Source organism: Amphiura filiformis, chromosome 16 (genome assembly GCF_039555335.1).
Source record: "Amphiura filiformis chromosome 16, Afil_fr2py, whole genome shotgun sequence".
Taxonomy (NCBI): Eukaryota; Metazoa; Echinodermata; class Ophiuroidea; order Amphilepidida; family Amphiuridae; genus Amphiura; species Amphiura filiformis.
Genome location: NC_092643.1, coordinates 11,540,344 through 11,556,349, shown reverse-complemented (window position 1 = coordinate 11,556,349; position 16,006 = coordinate 11,540,344). Strand labels below are relative to the sequence as shown.

Genomic DNA, 16,006 nt, shown 5'->3' with positions numbered 1-16,006 from the left:
AACACTACATGTATGTAGGCTAGTATCTCGGGTATTTGTTGGCCCGAATTTGGGATCGAATTGGTAACTCTGTATAAGTCACGGAAGGATACTTGCGACGCAGTGGTTGATATAACACATTGTAAAAATGAAATGCAAAATACTTCGCATTGTTATCCTGGTAGCACAAATCATCTTTGTGAAGGGTAAGTAATTAAACATCTATGTTGAATTTGTTTGTTAAATGGGCAACGCCATTTCGTGATCCACAGCATATTAACCCCCCCACACTTTTTTTCAAAAAAGTTGAGATTTTTATTCCACTGGAAAGCTCTGGCTACATAATGTTTATATACAAAATATTGCTTGCAGATTAATTCATTTCGCAAAAATATCGAAAAATTTGAATTACGTTGTGAGGGGGGATGATCCATACAATCACCCCCACCCCCATGTTGACACCTGTATGTGGATTTCTGGCCAAATTAACCTCATATTTGGCCATTGACACCCCCCCATTGCATTTTTTTTTTGCGCGCCGTGGGGGTAATATTAATATGCCACTTTCGCACCATATTTCGTCAATTTACCTTCAAAATGGCAAGGTTTTTCGCCCGCATCGCGCACATTTGTAGCATAAACTTATTCTGTCGCCAAAAGGTGCTGCATTCACTATATTTCAAGAAAGTTTTTACACCCCCCACCCCCATGTCAAAAAGAAATCTACGCCACTGGTAATTTTGTAGAGTTTGTATGCGTTTTTGCATTCTTATTAATACCATTTAACTCGAGATCAGTAAACCAAGCTAAACCAGCTGTGTACTATCGTCGCAATGCAGCTATATATAGGTACAAAAATTATAACTACGTAAAAATAATGACAAGTCAATTAAATGGATTTACATTTTAAATGAAAACCTACCTTTCTAAATAACTCGAAACGTTTTCTTTTCTGATTAACATTTTTATAGAGACTGTAATTTTATGAAATTGTATGTGTGTATTTTATGGAACTTTGTATAGTTTTTGTTCGTTTTTGCATTCTGATTAATATTTTTTAAACATACCCTTTAACTTGACATCAGTGAACCAGGTGTGTACTTTCATCGAGTTGTAGCTAGATTCAAAAAATTACAATAAGAATCGAGACATAAGTATGCACTTTTAAAGTCTATATATACATTTTATGTAACTATTTAGATATGGCCAAAAAAATCACATCACAAAATAGTGAGAATGTTGGTCTAACCAGTCATTTGAAATAATCTTAATCGTGTATCAATATTCTTAGAAACAGCACTAAGGTGAATTGTCCTTATGATGATATTATGTGAAAATTTGGTGGTAAAATTGTAAATAATAAAAATCATGTTAATTTTAAAGCTTAAATTTTATTTTTTATTTTTTAACCTTAAAAGTTACGTGGTGTACCCAAGGGTAAATTCTTAGACCCCTATTATTTATATTATATATAAAAGATAATAAATACATGATGAAGGATGATGCATTTTATTCTCTGATTATATACACAACAATATTATGCATGTTGAACCAGATACAAACACATTAAGGGGGTACTACACCCCTGGCCAATTTTGTGCCTATTTTTGCATTTTTCCTCAAAAATTATAGCGCATTGGTGACAAGTTAGATATGCATATTATAGGGGCAAGGACTACAACTACTGCACTGAAAATTTTATTTCAGCACAGACAACAGTTGTGGAGTTACAGTCAAAAATGAGGGAAAACCAATATTTGATCAATAAATCAATAACTAATTGTCTTGAGTCACTGAAATTCCAGTGTAGTAACTGGATTTCTTGCCCCTATAATAATGTATAATTTTTGTTACCAGTGTTTTATTAGTTTTGAGAAAAATGCAAAAATAGTCATAAATTTAACTGCCATAAACATAATAAATTTAGGGATAAATTGCTTGTCCCTTCTTCAGCCCCCCAAGAAAGACAACTACATGACTATTGCACTGCTCCAGACTGAACTGTAGCTTCTTTATTCTCAATACAGGTATAACAGAATCAGATCTGAACCACGAGTGCCTACGGACATGTGAATGGCCAGCCAAACCCAAAACGTGTGAATACACCTTTGTAATTGAATGGTTTTACTCTATGTCTAAGGCATGCTATGGATGCCCCTTTAATCTAACAGAATGTTCACGTCCAGACTGCATACCTTTAAATGGTGTACCAAGACCTGTAGCCGTAGTCAATCGCTTGTTTCCTGGGCCAAGTATTCAGGTACCGTACTCTTTCAAGTTTACGCAAATATACACGGCAAACACCATGCCCAATATACCCATAAGAGACCGTTCACAAACACTTGTAACAGGTGTGCGCTGATATAATGCAAAAAGAAAAATTCACATATTTTTTAGGCCACCCCTTTCAACGTCAACCCCATAAATATAGGGTAAACTCATGTTCTACGAGAACAAATTAAGGTGATATTTTAAAGGCCCCACCCCCTTCAGAGGGATAAATATTTTCACCCCCCCTTGCATCGGCCCCCACCCCATTATAAGTGTTTGTGAACGGTCCCTAATTCACTTTGAACCACAACGGTTGTAGTCAGGGGAGCCACTTACTTCAGGAACTGTTATTCCTAGTGCTGTCCCACTTACATTGACAGATTTCGGCATGTCAACAGAAGAGTATCATGATCCCATTTTGGGAAAAGATGTGAACGTTGGCGTACTCCAAACCTACGTCGTCTAGCTGGATTATAAGCACATTGGTTACCTACGCAAAACTATTTGTTCTCAAGTACCCTCCTTTGAAGGCACGTAGCTGTAAATCACGTTAAACAGCCCAATAGAGCAAAAAAACACAAGTAAATATAAGATGATTTCGATTTATGTTAAAAGATGGTTCATATATGGCTGTACTTGAAATATTACAGGTTTGTGAGAACGATACGATTGTAGCTCATGTAACCAACAAGATGGTTAGTTCAGAAGGGGTTAGCATACATTGGCATGGTGCACATCAGCGAGGAACACCGTATATGGACGGGACTTCAATGATAACACAGTGTCCAATTCCCAGCTTTGCATCCTTCACTTACAACTTCACAGCAGCTCCTTATGGCACACATTGGTAAGGAAATAAGTTAGACTCTCTATCTGTAAGCTAGACTCTCCCGGGAGACTCTCTCTGCCAGGAGGGAACAACACTCGGCGCTTGCACTCAGAGCGAACCAACATGTTGCCCGGGCATGTTGTTCCCTTCTAGTAGAAGCTTCCATAGAAGACAGCCAGCTGAGAAATGCACCACTCTGCTCTCTTGATTGCGATTTTGCCGGCAAAAACTGTTTTTGCCAAACGGCGGTAAAACCCGCGGGGTTTAAACCGCAGTTTTTCCACCTGCGGCAAAAACCTGCCAACCCTGCTCACATGTCTTTCTGTTTCTGCTCACATGTCTTTCTTCCTCTATTAATTATCAGTTATTATTTATTATCATTAAGACAATATCTTTATCTACCCGTCCATCCGGATCTCTTACATTTATAAACAAGAACTGTCTTTAAAAAAAGACAACTCCAAAAATGTGCTGAGGAGAGTTTAGCCACAACAATGAGACACCACATGACCAAAAGTTGAGAAGGCCCACTGACAACGTCTATTGATCATGTTGATTTGGTTTTTTTTCTTGAACAAAACTATATAGGTGGCATTCACACGCTGGTATGCAAAGAGCTGATGGTGTCTTTGGAGCTTTGATCTTTCGCCAAGCAGCTGAAGCGGATGTCAACAGTCATCTATATGACTATGACCTTCCGGAACACGTTGTTCTGGTTCATGATTGGCTAGATGAAATGACAATGGTCAAATTTGCTTCACATCACTTTGACGATGGAAGTAATAAACCAGAATCTATTTTAATCAATGGCAAAGGCAAACGAGAGCAAGTTGTGGATGAGAATGGAAATACGGCTTACACTGCGCGGGAAGTTTTCAAAATCGATCCCAATGGATCCCGATATCGTTTTCGTTTCATCAATAATGCAATTACCAACTGTCCTTTAAGAGTCTCCGTAGATTCACATAAGCTTACGGTGATTGCAAGCGATGGGGCATCTTTAGAGCCTTACGAAACAGACATATTTGTGATTTTTGGAGGGGAAAGATTTGATGTTGTTTTAAATGCTGACCAGGATGTAGGAAACTATTGGATGCGTGTTAAGGTGAGTAAAGACCCAGTGGCGAGGGTGCCACATCCCTATGAATCTGCCTTGATATCTAAGCTGTTGTTAAGGCCTGTACTTTTGAGCCCATTTTTGACCATTTTCGGCAAAGTTTCCTCCTTGAATGTTGCTTTGCCCTCCGCCCCCCCCCACCCACCCCCCCAAAAAAAATACGCCACTGAGATGGCCCTAGTATATCCCAAGTATTATTTTGCTCTGATTTGCACATTATGTTACTTTGCAGTGGGGTGGCGGATTTAAACTGTCAGAAGTCAGCAGTTGCTGACAGGGCCCCTTGCTATCTTGGCCCCTTGCTTTATTGATTATAATGCACGTTTTCCTGATACCGGGTGCCTGACAACAACAACAAAAAAGAATAAAACGCACACGAAAAATAACACTATCTTAACAGTACTGTTTAGTGTTTAGTTGTATTATAGAGTTGGATATTTGATTTATAAATTTTTAAATAATCCCCTTAAATACAAAATCATAGTAGGCCTATGCTATTTATTTTTTTAAAGTGCAGTATTATTGACTAAAATGCATACCGTATCAGTTTTATTTTTCATGCTGAGCACACACAAACGATACATTGCATCAGATTACTGAGTATTATATACATGTATAAATCATAATGCAAATAAAAATTCCTTTAAAAAAGGAATGTGGCTCCCAATGTGAGCTGGACGGGATATGGTGAATTCCATGGTGATTAGATTTGGTATTATAATGATTTTTTTAGGGAAGAGTAGAAGATGATCAAATACGAGAGAAATACTTCATGGAATGAAGCTTTCGTGTCAATTTGCGATTATGTGGGGTCGGAGTTCTGTTTTGGGAGCCTATTGTAGTGAGGATATTGCTTTGGATATTGAATATTGCTGAATTTCGTTATGCAGGGCCTAGGGTATATGATGGATAACTACAGCCTGTCTCAAAAAAAATTGTGCAAGTGAAAAGCGCCCTCTGTGGCAATTAGAAAATACCATTGTGACATAATGCTTACATCAACGTCAAGGGCATAGTCTTAGCTCTCAAATGCCGTTTAGTCTGTTCATTTTGCCTGTTTTAATCTCGAGATATGCTTACTTAACAACGAAAGGGTAAAATCACAATTGTGCCACTTTTACAAAGGAAGAGGGCTGTACATGTAAATCAATGATAGCATCAAGTTTATCAAGAGTTCCTTCGTGAAATCAAAAGAATCCATCAATTACACAACAATACATTTTTTTTAAATGTTTTATCATGATAAAGGTATAATGATTCTCTCTTTCCACGACAAATTAAACGATAAAAAAATATTTCACATTCTACTGTACAATTAAATACATGTGCATGTCAATAATTTTACCATGGTAAATACTGTTCAAGACATGTTAAAAGACAAACAAATATTACACATTTACAGGTTAATGAACTTTGACAAGTTCATGAAATTTGACAAAGTAATGAAATTAGACAAAATAATTCACGCGCGCTGGTTTTGATGTGTCTAATGCACGAGCCGCGAAGGGGAGAGTGCATTAGATGCATCAACATCAGCTATCATTGATTTACATGTACAGACATATTCCCTAGTAAAAGTGGCACAATTGTCATTTTACCCTTTCGTTCTTAACTAAACATATCTTGAGATTAAAAAGAGCAAATTGAACAGAATAAACGGTAGTTGAGAGCTAAGACTGTGCCCTTGACGTTGATGTAAACATAATGTCACAACGGTATTTTCTAATCGCCAAAGAGGGCGCTTTTCACTTGCACAATTTTTTTTGAGACAGGCTGTAGAAGACACAAATAAGTAAGCTTCCCCCTAGTCATCTATACACTCATTCTTGTCACACGACGAATTTCGACAAAGTCATGTAAACGTAATTTCGTTTTTCACCCGACCTCCGTCCAGAAACAATCCTGAAATGTTGAAAACTTGGGGTCGGCGCACTCATGCCAGTTTATCCTAAGGTATACTCTGTGTCTTTTGTAGCCAACCATGTGGCTAAGAGAGGCTAGGAAATACTTAAACTAATACAAAACAATCATACCCTCCTTTCATATCAAACAATACCAAGAAATTGACAGGCCTGTTAAATCAAGGGTAAGATCGATCGTTATTCTTCATGAAACGGGCACAGCCCATTTTTATGTTATTAATTCTGCAAAAATTAATTAATAAATAACAAAATTACGTCATAGAACTCTATTTTAAACAGACAAAATAGCCAGTGGGGTTTCTTTCACTTAACCTTGCTATAGGAACCCTTCCCAGCAGTTAGGCATTACAATGAATATTATTTTTGCAAATACACTTCTGACCTTCAACACAGTCATGTCTTCCGAATTTATTCCTTTCTCTGCTGACCAGAACTGATTTTCGTTAATTAATGTTTTTTATCAGAGATAGTCACCACAAAGACTGAGCTTCTAATATCTTTGGTCACAATCAGTTAGCAGTCGATTCAAGCACATAAAGTCATAAACCAATTAGTGATTTCATGATTGGTCAGTGGTTGTGTTGGTCAACTATAATTAATTGGTGTTGGTTTAAGGATTAGGTGCACCGCGTGCAATCACTATGGATCACAATGGCCTCATCCAGTGGCATATTATCAATAACCTCAATTAAACAATCATAGTGCAAAATTTGACCTTAAGTTGCAAAGTATGAGTTTTTGTAGGCCTACTCACATTTTCAAAGGTCATTCAATGAATGCACACATGTATTGGGGTTAAAGAACTGTGCCCTGATAGATGAGCATGTTGTAGATTCTTCACACTGTAAACAACTAGTTCATGTGCAAACATGTTCAAAACATACATAATTAGAATGGTCAAATGTCACCGTCTATCGGGTTCTAAGAGGCGGTAAACTGGTTTAAACCATACAAAGGTCACGGGTTATTTGGTGTTTTATAAGTCCATTAATTTTGTATTTTAAACAAAGAATATACACACATCATTTTATCCCGTGCATATCAGAAAACAATAATAAAATAAAATCCTAGCATATTGTGGTTTTATTTCTGAGCTGGGCATAATTTTAGCAAAACAATTAAGGAGTAAATCTAGCAAGAGTGAAATTAGAAGCTATTCACAAAGTACATGCCTATATGTGGCCCCTCCGTAGAGGGCGCCACAAAAAGGCAATAACAGAAATGGTGTTTTTGATATGAATATAATTTCACGAGTAAATAAGATGAAGCAAGCCAACCATGAATTTATTTCATTCATATACATATTTGCACTGATTTGTCTACAATTTGCTTAAGACGTATGTCACGCTACTTTTCAAATATATTTAACATGGGTCAACATTATTGAACTATAGCCGATTCATGTCATCGTATATATATTGTACTTATTAGGGTCTGCAGTTCTTGAAAAGTGTGTCTAAGATTATCAGATACAGAATATGAACATGCATGACGTGCTTAAACTTGGCACATTGTTCATTCCTCTTTTGAAATTCTAATTATAGCTTCTGTCTTCAAGAATAGCTTCTTGATCTTTTTTCTCCGAATTCGACAATAATACATGTACTTCTTATTAACCAAAGAACTTAGTTTAACATTTTGCAACAATTATTTACCATAAAATTGTCGCCATGATCTGCATGACTGCATGCAGATATTCAATTTAACAAATTCTGAACGAAAAAAAGTATTAGCAAATACGAAGTACGTTTTTATGTTTGTTCAAAAATGTAAATACTTAAGTTTATACGTGTTGAAAGAAGGTAAATGTAAAGGAGTCAAAACCGCATTCACAGAACGGAGTGCCCATCTCTCTTTTGGTATAGGCCAGACTCCACCGTGAATGTTGCGCTGGGGTGGCGGCAGTGGCGTAGCTGCCGGGGGGGGACAGGAGGGGCAATTGCCCCCCTGGCAAATATTGCCTATTTGGGCCCCCGCCCCTAGTGCAAGGAAAAAAGAGGAAAAAGGAGGGAGAAAGAGGAAAAAGAGAGGAGAGAGAGGGAAAGGAGGGGCAGAGAGATGGGGAAGCCATACGATATGCAATACCTTACGATTATTATCAATAAGCCGGGCAAAAATTGTCTATTTCGGCTCCCGCCCCCCCAAGTGCAGGAAAATTTGGTGGATTTGGGCCCCACCCCATACAGGCTTGCCCCCCCAGGCTACTTTGCTGACAGGCAGTAGCGTAATCAGCGGGAAGACTGTCCCCCCTGACAAATGAAAGAAAAAAGTGCCCCTCTGACCAAAGGGCAAAGGAAAAAAAAAGGGCAAGGAGCCCCTTAAATTCACCCCGATCATGGGCCAAAATAGCTGGGGGCGCACTTTGTCACAATAAAGGCATTTTCATCTCGAACATGTGCAAAAATAGTGTCAAATTCAAATATTTTGCTCGAAGACATGTACAGTCTCTTTAAAAACATAAATTTGCATGTTGCAGCTGCAATATTTTTTTCAGCTGTGCCCCTGAAATTTTATTTTGCCCCCACCCCTGACCAAGAAAACTGGTTACGCCCCTGCTGACAGGTTAGCAACGACATTGCTTGAAAGAACAGCATTTTACAACTATTTCTTAGGACACTTTCTGTTAATGTTTCTAACCATGCAGGCTATTCCTTAAATTTTTGTTTATCGAAAAACAGAAACCTTTAACAACATCGTGCAATATATATAACTTTCACCTTCTGGTACATGTTGATTTGTCACCCAAAGTAAATAATGATTGAGAATTATGAATAAAAATGTGACCTCATATTGACTTGATTTCATTGTTGCGAAATTGTATAGTGAACTTGGTCTATTGCACATAAAATTTATACGGATCATTGGGAAATTATATAACATTGAACCTGTTTACCAGGGTCCGACCGTGTAGGCGTGTACACGGTCCCTGATTTGACCAGGGACCGTCCCTGATAATGACAACGCAGTGACAAAGCAGCAGTACCCAGAAGATATATTAACTACTGACATGTATAGCTTAGGAATGAAAAACACTCTCATATTTTACATTTATTAGTATTTAATACTTCTGAATAGTAGGATTTAATCCTACCAGTTAAAGGAGTATTTCGTGATCCTAGCACCCTCTTTTTATGGCATTTTTCAGTACATGTCCACGAAAAAAGCATATTCCTAAAATTTCAGTTGATTCCGATATTGCGTTTGCGAGTTATGCATGATTATGTGTATTACACTGCTCCATAGACAATGCGTTGTAATTTCGTTCTGGTGCACCAGAACGAAATTCAAATTTCACGATATCTTTGCTAAACGAATTAATCTGCAAGAAATATTTTGTACATAAACATTATGTTGCCAGAGGTTTCCAGTGATATAAAAATCTCAACTTTTTTTGAGAAAAGTGGGGGGATGAGGCTGTGGATCACGAAATGCCCTTTTAAATCCATAATGTACGATTTCTTTCAAATGTTCAATTTCTTATTCTATAGGCTACACAAAATGCTGAAATAATACTAAATAATGGTCGGAAATTGTTTCTGTCCATTTTGAGCTGAAATAAGAAGGTAAATTGAAAGAAACCCCATGTTATTTTGGCCGTTTGACATGTATATTTATAGGAGGACATAAAGTCATAATTCATTAATTATGACTTTATGTCGAACGTGCATGAGTCTATTCTGATCGGGACTGATGTAGTAGAAAGAATGAAATGAAAATACAGAGAAAATAATGTAAAACGTGACTCCTATAGAGTAGGCAGAGATGATAAATCGGGATGAGATGCTGAATGCTATCTTCAGTAGATAGCTGAACTGAACAAATCAAAATATGTCCTAAGATTTTCGTAACACACGCTCTGCACGCATTAAAAACAACGGCGTTCGGCCTAATGCTGAGCTTGTATTAAAAAAGGTAAAACAGATAGACAATGTAGGTCCGGAACGTAATGAGTCTATAATAAAGTATTAAAATTAGTGATCGGAAATGATGTAGAAGAAAGAAAAAATTAGCCGCTATGTGATGAAATGAAAATACAGAGAAAATAATGTAGAATAATAATTCTAGAGTAGGCAGAGATGATAAATCGGGATGAGATGCTGAATGCTATCTTCAGTAGATAGCTGAAAACATAAACAAATCAAAATATACCCTAAGACTTTCCTAGCACTCGCTCTGCGCGCATTAAAAACGGCATTCGGCTCATGCTGAGCTAAAAAAAGGGTAAAAACAGAGAGACATGTAGGTCCGGAACGTGATGAGTCTATAATATAGTTTTAACATTTCTGATCGGGACTGATGGACTAGAAAGAAAACTTTCGCCGTTACGTGATGAAATGAAAATATAGAGAAAATAATGTAAAACATGACTTCTAGAGTAGAAAGAGGTGATGAATCGGAATGAGATGCTAAATGCTATCTTCAGTAGATAGCGGAAAAAAAAAAAAAAAAAAATCAAAATAATACCCCAAGACTTTCCTAACCCACGCTCTGCGCGCATTAAAAAACGGCATTCGGCCTAATGGCGGAGGCGCCACATTTAGCGTTAGCTTTTGATATTTAATTAACTAGTATCATAAATGTCTTTCATTTTCCTACAATTTCTGCAGGGTTTGGCTGACTGTAGATTTCAACAAGAATTAGCGATTGTGCGTTATGTTGGCGCACCAGAAGAAGACCCACAAGAAGCAGAGATCCTAGTACCAGAGGGCGTCGTGCTAAATCCATGGAATGAAGCAGCGTCGGACACGGCAATCCCAATCGTTAATCTTAATGCGACAGGTAGGCCTACATCTCTTAAACTTTTCCAAAGTATTGTAAAAAGAGGTGCTTATATTTAGTCAATCTATCTTGCCAAAAGTATTATTATTCTCTGTGTGTGTACAAAACACCATTTTATAAAATTTGTTAACATTTATGATATATTCCTTGTTATTCATGATAGACCCTGATGATGAAACTTCGAAAGAGGAGGCAGATCTTATTTACTACATCGGGATGGACTTCAACAAAGTCAACAACTATCATTTTCACCATCCAGAACACTATCCTATCGAAGAAATCGACAGATCACATCATTTATACTCACCGCAGCTCAACCACGTCAGCTTCACCTTCAATTCACGCCCACCTCTTACACAATCTAAGGAACTAAGTGAGGAAGATTTTTGCACACCAGATACGATTAAGAATTACCCAAAGAACTGCTCTGCGGAGTATTGCGAATGTACTCACATTGTTAATGCTCAATTAGGACAGGTAATTAATATCATTTCATGTCTATTTTTTTATCATAAATTATTTAAAAAAAATAAAAATCTGATTCCAAACATCTACCGAATGTTTTTTATGAGCTTTCACAAATAGTAAAGAACTATTTCCTTTTAAAAACATATTCTTTGCAAGCTAATACAGCTTCTGTTCTTGCTTGAAATCTTGTTTTTTCGTTGACAAGGGGCGCGTGTACGGCTCTTTAATGGACCACCTATCATTCACTGGGCAAAATGTAGCTCACTGAACAGCTCTTTTCAGAGCCACCGAAACTGTCAGTGTATATCAGGGGCATTAAAGGTTCTTTTCAGAGCCACCAAATCTTCGGTACTAAATTCGTGATATTTCAAACGACTCTTTCCAGAGCCACCACTTTGTAACTCTGAAAGCCATTCTACATGAAATAGTTTTAAATCTTAACAATTATTTTATTTCTTAATGAAATCGGAGCTACAATTAATGGAACCTTGCCAGTTTTATACTTGCCTGAGTGACGACGCACTAGGATCCACAACATGCTCATTTATCAGGGGCACAATTCTTTAACCCCAATACATTTGCACATTCATTGAATGAACTTTGAAAATTTGGGTACAAAAACTCATACTCAGCAACTTGAGGTCAAATTTTGCACTATGATTGTTTCATTGAGGTTATTGGACTGTGCCATAGGGATGAGGTCATAGTAGTCCATAGTGACGTATCCGTTGAAATCTATTTCAGGTAGTTGAATTGGTAGTGGTAGACGAAGGAGTCACCTTTGATGCGAGTCATCCAATGCATTTACATGGGCAATATTTCAGGGTGGTGGCCTTAGAGAAACTCGACAGATCGACTTCTGTTGAACAAGTGATGGCAATGGACAAAGCAGGTATGGTATAAATGATAATTGCCTAATAAAGGTCTACTCAGTGATTACAGTCAGTGGCGTAGCGTGGGTCGTCATATGGGGGGAGCATCGCCCAAGATGGGGGAGTCTGATTGGGGATACAGGCCATTTTTGGCAATTATTTTCTATGGGATTTTCTAAATTTTGCAACCGTGCCCCTATGACGCTACGCCACTGATCCCGGTGAAGGGTGGGCCTAGTATAAGTCAATTTTTGCTATTAAAAATTTGGCAAAAAACGACGGAAACAGCAGTATTGACAAAGTTGGAGAACCATTCAAATGCATGTAGTTAATTTTTCTAGAAATTACAGATTCATGTAAATGTCTCATTTTGTCTTCAATACATTTAATTAAAAATAGGATGATTTTACAAACTTTTTCAACTCCTATAATGATGTCTCTTTGATTTGAAGGCATGATAAAACGAAAGCTCAGCTCAGCTGTTCTTAAGGATACAGTGATCGTGCCTGATGGAGGTTTTACAGCAATACGTTTCCTCGCAGATAATCCAGGCTGGTGGTTCTTTCATTGTCATTTGGAATTTCACGTTTCGGTAAGCCCTATAAAACATGTAAAATAAGAGCATGGATGACCCGATATATTTGAAAAATCGAATTTCAAACTTATAACGTATAACATAAATTGTTGTCCCTTTCAAGCATTCATGCAAAAGAAAACGTAAATGTTTCTTGTAAATGTGACTATATTGTAATTCTTAAAGCAATTATTGACATTTAAGAGTGATATTGGACACATTATTGGTAGTCGAGTGTTTTTATTAATCATAATCATCATGATCATGTAATATATTGATATCAAATTAAATACCCCATTTTTCTCATTACCATAGTACATATTGAAATTAGGGAGTCCACTGAATCAGTGTATTTCCGAAGATGATATCAAAAAAAACTGTCGAATTAGTCTCAACCGTGCACAGTCGAGACCAATTCGCCATTTATTTTATGATTTCTTCGGAAATATACCGATTCGAATGCCTAAATGTCAATATGTTAATGAGAAAAAATATGAGCTTTCACCTGATACCAAAATCTACATTTTGATGGAGTAAAGTGGGGAATGAGACTGTCAATCGAGTCACCTATACCTTTAATTTTCTTGTCATAAATGCCGATCATAATCATTATTGAAATTAAACTTTATTCCAGGGTGACACTGCCCCTGCCATGCCTGCCCTCCCCTAGCTACGCCATGCTGCATTACATAGTCTACAATATCAGTCGTTGTATCACTGAATCAGAGTCTGCTCCTCTAGCATTTTCTGTTCGGGGATCTGGTACTAGATTATAAATAAACGTCCCAACAGCCAGAAGTAGTTCCGTTACTTAAAGAAATATAATGCATTATAATTGGAAGAATCAACACTTCAGTCATTTCTTGTTGTAAAGGAATTTGTGGTAGCTTTTGTGGTAGCTTAGGCTATTGTTTCTACACTAAAATGGTTTTGTTTCACTTTATTTCACTTTTCAGATCGGCATGTCTTTGATCGTCCACGTTGGAGATGAGGAAGATCTTCCTCCTATACCAGATAATTTCCCCAGATGTGGTCCTTGGCCTGGAAAATATAGTAAAGCACCATGTGACACTAGTCCCCCACGACCGGGAAAAACGAGAAAAAGAAATCCAGGTCCAACCAGCCAGTAGTGTCTTGTAATAACTGACAACTGCTCAAAGTAATCCGTATAATTATTAAAGCTTATTACCGTAAATATGAAATGTTATTTTACCTTGGCTCTCTTTAATTAATTTCGATCCAAGACTCATGTATTTCTTATATTTCTTACTTGAGTGTTTGATCATGTTGATGATGACACTTTTGACGACTTCTAACTAATTTTAGGTAATAAGCCCAAATGAATCAATAATTGATATACAATCGGGTTTAAGATATTTTGGGCGCGATGACAGCAATTTATAACATTGGCCATTTCTGAAGTGTACAATTAATAAATTATAACAATTCAAGTAGACCTTGTGAAGTATAGATAATAGGGTGTTTTGCGTATGGTCAATTCCAGCCAAAGCGGGCCAAAATTCTCTCTGGGGCCATTTTGAAAATGTTTTCCTTTTCAATTCTAGACTTATCAAATGAGACGATCATGTCTAGTGAATCATCAGGTGGAAGTGCCATCGGATTGAAAAATAACTTTTCTTGCTAGACCAAATAAAGTGTTAAATGCGCATATGCATGTTACCCACGAATTCAAGCATTTTTCACCTGTTGTACGCCATAAAATTTCACTTTCTTTAATATCTTTCAATATTTTATGTGTGACTCATATACACTAGAAATCGGTGAAGACTTTGAACATAAAATAGAATTTTATTACATACTAGTATATCTACAAAGAAATATTTTGGTTATTACAAATTTTAAGAAAGAACAAGGTGTACAGTTGAGATTGTGTCAATTCTTCGAACTCTTTCCAAAGTGGCTGTCATTTAACATTACTGTATTATTTCGAAAGATTAGAATAAATGCTTCATATAAATATAAAGTTAGATTTTGTATCTCGTCGCAGGATGAGGATCTCGGATGGATTCGTGGGTAACAGCGTCTGGAAAATAGCAATTCCTATTAATTCTTTTTAATAAAAATAAAAAATACTTTTCCGTATGTCAATAATTCAGGCTGCAATGGCACTAAAATGCAGTTTAATTTGTACATATCAAATGAAACAAAAAATTATCCCTGCTGCTGAAATGGAATCGCCCTCGTGATGTCACGCGATGTTTCCATGGGAAGCCAATTGGGTGCCTTGTTTGGTATCAGGCGGGCCAATCACAGGCAGCCTTGCTTGGAGCCGTCGGTGGCCATTTTGTTAGCTAAGGCCATTCTCTGTCAGTTTTTCAGCAAGAACGGATGCAGAAATTTTTATTCAACTATAAGACAATGAATAGGCCGTCACAGCTTACAAAAAATGGGTAGTGGTGAATCCAACGGATGTGGACACAAAACACATCAAGGATACCTCGAATATGAACAACTGGAAAGAAAAAAAGCAAGTAAGCTTACAGTTTACAGCACATCACATCACATGAAATGAATTGTGACGGTACAATGAACAGTCCGGAGTTGTTTGTATAACTCGATAAAACTTTCGTGGTCGATTGTCTAAACAGTGATTTGAGGAAGTCATGCATGTACGAGTACTATTGATTGGGATTGCCGGACTGGTGGTATGGAATAATTCTAATGTGTTGAAATATTGTAAGAGAGACTACATTTATCCTATGCTTGTAAGCGGTGACAACAGCAATGACAGCCGATGGCCAAATAGGGTATTTGTATTTTGCGTCAACAGTGAATAACACGGTGAGAAATTTGCTTTCAAAATTGTCAAACGTGGTCGTGTACATGTATACATACTGTATGTACATTATTAATGGTAACATAGACCACTGAATCACGGTAGTATATAAACCGGGGGGGTCACTGGGTTATCAGGGGTTTTGACCTCATAAATATTTATAAATCATGCAGGTAGGAGAATGGAAAACGCTTGAAATTAAGGGAAAGCAAAGTTTTGAACCATTTCTATGTTCATCATAATTATATTGGGCAGTCTGAAGGAACACATTATGTTTCTGTTCTGGTTTGAAATTGAAAGTTGTATAACAAAACGGTTCAAAATTTTTTGTTCTGAATTTGAAAAACTCTCTTGGTATTTAATAGCCATATGAGTGAATTTAGCACATGTTATCATCA

The 16,006-nt window shown here is 37.1% G+C and overlaps 1 protein-coding gene across 1 annotated transcript; it reads left to right on the top strand.

The window, feature by feature from the left end:
- On the top strand, positions 1 to 14,254 carry LOC140135566 (uncharacterized). The gene is made up of 9 exons (XM_072157105.1): positions 1 to 185; positions 2,007 to 2,239; positions 2,901 to 3,097; positions 3,668 to 4,184; positions 10,726 to 10,897; positions 11,061 to 11,374; positions 12,110 to 12,257; positions 12,690 to 12,829; positions 13,768 to 14,254. The coding sequence occupies exons 1-9, from the start codon at positions 128 to 130 to the stop codon at positions 13,939 to 13,941; spliced, it is 1,953 nt and encodes a 650-aa protein (XP_072013206.1). The 5' UTR covers positions 1 to 127; the 3' UTR covers positions 13,942 to 14,254.
- Positions 14,255 to 16,006: the final 1,752 nt, after the last annotated feature.